Source organism: Chinchilla lanigera, unplaced genomic scaffold (assembly GCF_000276665.1).
Source record: "Chinchilla lanigera isolate Chin_1 unplaced genomic scaffold, ChiLan1.0 scaffold00081, whole genome shotgun sequence".
Taxonomy (NCBI): domain Eukaryota; kingdom Metazoa; phylum Chordata; class Mammalia; order Rodentia; family Chinchillidae; genus Chinchilla; species Chinchilla lanigera.
The window spans coordinates 8,574,220-8,579,992 of record NW_004955482.1 but is presented as its reverse complement, the minus strand read 5'-3'; the positions used below and the strand labels follow the sequence as shown (position 1 = coordinate 8,579,992).

The following is a 5,773-nucleotide window of genomic DNA, read 5'->3' as shown; positions in this document are numbered from 1 at the left end:
GCTATGCAGTTCAGGCTGGCCTTGAGCTCACTTTGTAGCCCAGGCTGGTCTCAAACTCACAATGATCCTCCTGTCTCAGCCTCCCAAGTGCTGGGGGATTATAGGCATGCACCACCACACCTGGCTTTTTTTTTTTTTTTTTTTTTTTTGCTATTGAGTCTTAACAAAGGCAACATTTTACCACCTACAATTAGTTAATCCACAGGACTCTGAATATCAGTGTAAAGCAGCAAAGGTTGTGCCTTAACAGACCAGTTTCGAGAGTCACTAGGATACTTTGTTTCTTTGGCAGAGTGAAGTCCACATGAGCTTAGATTAAAAAACAAATTCAAAGAAGCAAGCAAGTCATTCATTGCCCAGAATTACTTTGAAAAAGGAACAAATGGCTTCAGGTCCAAAACACTTAGCCAAAACACTGAAACTTTATTTGGATCAGAATTACACTTGTCAAGGACCTGGGCAGTACCTGCCTCTTTGTAGCACCGATTCCTTCTCTCATCAGAGTAAATGCTCCAGCTGTCCCCACACTGGCTCTAGAGGTGTCCTAAGCATGGTCACATCAGCATCGATGTCCAGGCATATTCAGGGCTCAGATTTCTGGTTTAATAGCAGTTTTTCCACTACCCCCTGATACCCCACAAAAGTCTTGCAGCCAGCAGGTAATTCTCCCCTCCCTTCCCTACCCCAGCAAACCCTGGGACACTCCAGAGTGCCTTCTCACAGTTCCTCCTTCTCTACCCCCTTTTTCTGGAAGGCAGTTAGGATGTTTAAGCTCTTCTGGAGCTCTTCCTTCTTCCCATCGCTCATCTTATTCTTCTCAATCAGCTTGGTGATTCGAGACACCTCTGTTGCTGGGAAGTCCTCACCTTGATCTAAGACCTTCCCCATGATCTTCAGGTATTGTTCAGCCCACTTCTTTTCAGTCTCTTTCACACTTGAGAGGTTGTCCTGCCCCTGCTTCAAGAGCGCCCGGCGGGCCTCCACACTAGAGGCCCTGAGGAAGTCCCCCGCCAGGGCATCATAGGCAGGCAGGCAACCTGGCATACCCAGGTAGACCCCTTGCCCCTTCAGCCAGCGCTGGATGGCTCCAACCTTAACTGCCCCACTGTATGGGACTGGGTTCTCAAAGTCTCCGTCCCGGAAGAGGTAAAAGACTGGGTAGTTCTCTTTATCCAGCTTATATTTCTCACTCAGCTCCATGTTCAGTTTGTCACCATAATCTGTGAACAGAAACCAGAGATGAAGGGCACGACTATGACATGGGCAGGGTATTACTATGGGCTCTAACTGGGCAGAGGGGAAGAATTTTGGCTGTGTAATGGCTCAAAGTGAGGGCCTAGTTTTAATTCCCCCTGAATATTTTATGTCCACTACGTATGTGCTGGATGCAGTTTTAGGTACTAAGGACCCAGCTGTGAGTCAGACTAGCAAGTTCCCTGACCTAAGTTATTAAGTGTCACGATGAAAATAAAACAGGGTGATGGGAGTCCATTTTCGGCAGCCATGGACTTCTGTTGGGAGCTGGAGGAGGACCCGGATGTCATATGGCCAGCTTCATGCAGATAAGGGAACTGTCTCTCAGGGAGAGGACTAACCTTGGACTATTTAGGGATTACAAATTCCAATCTAACTGGAGCTTAGTAAAAAAGGGGAGCATGTGATCAGGTAATGAATATAGTCCCCACCCCACAAGGGCTGCTGGGAGGATGAGTGTACATGAGACCTTCAGAGGAGAGTTAGTTCCTGATAGTATTTGCTGTGTCCTTCCTAACTGGCTGCAGGAGTTCCAAGGGCTAGTACTATGACAACTGATTTCTTACCTCAGCAAGAAATGGCCCAGGCCAAATAGTACTGAGTAATAGTATCAGAAACCTAAGGTTCTAATCCTAGTTCTGCCATTTAATAGCTCACTCTGGGAATCAATTTTTTTTTTTTTTTTTTTTTTTTTCTTTTTGAGACAGGGTCTCCCTATGCAGGTCAGGCTGGCCTTGAGCTTACTTTGTAGCCCAGGCTGGTCTGGAATTTGCAATGATCCTCCTGCCTCAGCCTCCCAAGTGCTAGGATTAATTACAGGCGTGTGCCACCATGCCTGGCTCTGGGAATCAGTTTCTTGGTTGGAAAAAAAATTTTTTTTTTTGGTACCGGGAATCAAACTCAGGACCTTGTTTTCCAGGCAGGCTCTGTGCCGCTGAGCTATATTCCTGGCCCCTCGAAAAATGGGGGGAAGGGTACCATAGCATTTCCATCAGAGTTGTCACAAGGATGAAATACACATAGTAGCCTGGCATGCAATAAACATGTGATGTTAGCTATTTTTTTTTTTTTTTTTTTAAGGCAGGGTCTTGCTATGTAGTTCAGGCTGGCCTTGAACTCAAGGAGATCCTCCTGCCTCAGCCTCCCAAAGGCTGGGATTACAGGCATGTACCACCATGCCTTGCTACCATGCCTTGCTACATTATTATTCAAAAAACCCCAAACTAAGATGTAGTTGAGCCAGAATCGACCAAATGCCCCACAGAGGTATGCTAGCGATTTCCACTGGGACCAGATGAATAAATTCCCAGCTTACAAAGGAATGAAGCATCATGGCTGAGAAGATGCTGGCTCTGGCAAGTGCTTGCTACCCCTATGGTACACACTTAGGAGTGGAGTTTGTATCATCTTCCATCACCCCTCCCATACTGGGGATTGGACACAGGGCCTTTGCACTGAACTACAACCCCAGCTATTTTTTATTTTGTGACAATGTCTTGCAGAGATGGCCTTGAGTTTGCAAACTCTTGCCTCAGCCTCCCAAAGTGCTGGGATTACAGGAATTTGCCACCATGCTCAGGGTGGAGTTCTAGATGAGCCCCTCCATACTCTATGGTTCACGAAGTCACTCAAGTTCCTTGAGCCTCAGTTTTTTTAAGTCCATACCTGAAATCCCCACCTCTGCCACCAAGAGATCATCACTGGAGGCCGAGTTTTCAGCCAGTCGCTTGAACTCGTCCTGCTTCTCACCGTAGGGGTATTGGGTGTCGAACTTCACCAAGACGAACTTGCTTTTGGGAATGACCTGAGGGTGCATAGAGCTGAGCAAGTGGGGTGTTCCAGGGGCTTTGGGGTTAATTCCCCTTCCCAGGGGGCCCCTGTTTAAGAAACAGTGGAAACAAGCCCACAAAGGAGACAAACTCTCACAACCTAATATTCATTCACTCACCCACTATTCACTTACTGGGTACCCCACTAGGTACCTGTTCACGCTAAGGAAAGGTACGGTACACAGTATACAGCCCAGTCTAAAATATACAAACTTGTAGATAAAACCAAGGCCTTTCCCCCTGTAGTGTTCCTTTCAGTAAGACCAAGGAGGCCTTCAGCATGCACGCCATCACCCCAGGATGCCTTTCTCAATGAACGCGGAACCAGAAATCTGAAAATACAAACAAAGCCATCTAGGCCAGGGATATAGCGCAGCAGCGCCAGCGCCCGCCTGGCAAGTGCAAGGTCCTGAGTTAGATCCCTGATACCAAAAAAAAAAAAAAAAGCACCCCCTAAAAAGGAGTTGGCTAGAGGTCAGTTCACACCCAGCAATTTCAGGGCAGACAGAAAGTTGGTGAAGGTAAGCCTTGGGTAAATGTCAGTTCCCTTTCACTAGATCTTTAGGTTTTAAACTGCCAAGATGTTTAACTGTAGTAACATAAAATTTGCCATTTGAAAGTAGAATGTAGTGCATTAGCAGTGTTATGTAACCATCACTACTACCTAGTTCCAGAACATTTTCATCACCCCCAAAAGGGAACCTTGTACTTACTAAAGATTTTCTCCTCCGTCTTCCTCTTCCTTGTCTCCACTGTCTGGATTTACTTATTTATTTATTTTTAGCAGTCTATTCTTTTCGTTTGTTTTTTGAGACAGGGTCTCACTATATAGTTAAGGCTGGCCTTAAACACATTAGCCTAGGATGGCCTTGAACACACAACAATCCTCCTGCCTCAGCCTCCCACATGCTGGGATTACAGGCGTGTGCCACCATGCCTGGCTGGATTTGTCTATTCTCATGGAATCATACAATATGTATCTTTGGGTCTGGTTTCTTTGCCTTAGCATAATGTTTTTAAGGTCTGTCCTTGTAGTACTTAGTAATTCATTCCTTTTTACAGCAATAAACCATTTATCCGTATGATGGGTATCTGAGTTGTTTCTACCTTTTGGCGGTCGTGCATAGTACTGCCCTGAACATTCACATTTTTTTTCATTCATATTTTTGTCTGAACACTGTAGTCAATTCTTTTGGGTATACCTAGGAGTGGAACTGAGGGAGTTACACGGTAAGTCTTTATTTAATTTGCTGAGGAACCAAAGTTCTTTTGATGAACAGATTTTATTTAACAAGCTGTCTCTGGTCAGTAATACTGCCTTCCCTTCCTCCCAGAACTTTTTGCTTTTCTACTCTAGGGATCACTATGGTCAGGTTTTCATCACAGGCAATCACTGCCTATAATTATGTCAGCCTGAGATGGTTCCAGCTGCAGGCAAAGAACTAAGTACTTTTGTTAATCTGTGTCCTTTACAGTGCAGTGATGTCCATCAGGGTTTGGCTTTTTTTTTTTCCGGTACTGGGAATCAAACTCACGGGCTTGTGCTTGCCAGGGAGGTGCTGTGCCCTTGAGCTAAATCCCCAGCCCCAGGGTTTAGCATTTTAAGAATATTTAACAATGCCTAGGGATGCAAAGGCAGGAGAAGCCAGAACAGGTCATCTTTAATGGTTAGTAACACCAAAAGTCTGAGCTCTGGGGGCCTAAAACAGGGAAGGCTTAAAATATAAATCAGATCACATCCCTCTGGCCAAACTGGCCTTGTTTCAGTTCAACACATTACACTCGTTCCACTCAGGGCCCTTCCATTTGTTCTCTGCTGACAGTGACGGCCTTCCCCAGTTCCCTGCATGGCCGACTCTATCATGCAAGCCTCGGTTGAAATGTCCACTTCCCATGCACAGGACTCCGCTATCCAATACTACTTCATTTCCATCATACACCTCCTTCTGATGTGTTTTCTTTATTGTATTAGTCACTCTCTGAAACCCTTATTTGCTCGTTTTCTGTTCTCTCTGCAACAATATACTTTTATGAAAGTAGGGATGTTGTCTGACCTGTTTTCTGCTGCATCCCTAGGGTCCCAGTGTCTGGAGTGGAACAGATGCTCTGAAAATACATGATGAATGAACAGAACTCTGGCAGTGTTTGGTAGCAGATGCCACATGCCCAGAAGGAAACGTGTATAAAAAGCACAACATCCCAGCACTGTGGGATGCTGAGGCAGGAGGATCACAAGTTGGAGCCCAGTCTAAGCAACTTTGTGAGTTCCTGTCTCAAAATAAAAAATAATTAAAAAACAATAACACACCACAGGAGTCTCATCTTCCAGGAACTGTATCTGTGCTATGGAATACTACTACAATCAGACAGTAGCCTGACACTGAAATAGAACTGAGAGACCTCCATGTGTTAACTGTACCATTCTTAGCTACTCGGGTAAGGCAAAGTAATTTTGAATGGCAAATAGTTACAGAAAGGATTTTTTTTTCTTGTCTCCATCCCCCCTAATTGTTTTGCGGTACTACCAATGAGCCCAGGCCTTCACACTGATCTAAATCCCCAGCTCTTTATTTTTTATTTTGTGACAGTGTCTTGCTAAATCACCTATGCTGGGCTCCCTGAACTTGTGATCTTCCTACCTTAGTCTCCTAGCTTGCAGTCTTTTGTTTGTTTTTCTTAAAAAAAAAAAA

General features: G+C 45.0%; 1 protein-coding gene across 2 annotated transcripts in view; it reads right to left on the bottom strand.

Moving 5' to 3' along the window:
* Positions 1-403: 403 nt before the first annotated feature.
* The window catches only part of Erp29 (endoplasmic reticulum protein 29), a 7,363-nt gene continuing 1,993 nt past the window's right edge, over positions 404-5,773 (bottom strand). Inside the window, exons 2-3 of one of the 2 annotated variants that reach the window (XM_005403185.2) lie at positions 2,920-3,058; positions 404-1,220 (exon numbers count right to left, since the gene is read on the bottom strand). In XM_005403185.2, the coding sequence (XP_005403242.1) occupies positions 718-1,220; positions 2,920-3,058 (642 nt within the window). In that variant the 3' untranslated portion in view covers positions 404-717. The remainder of the gene's footprint in view (positions 1,221-2,919; positions 3,059-5,773) is intronic. The other variant, XM_005403186.2, reaches the window with a different exon arrangement.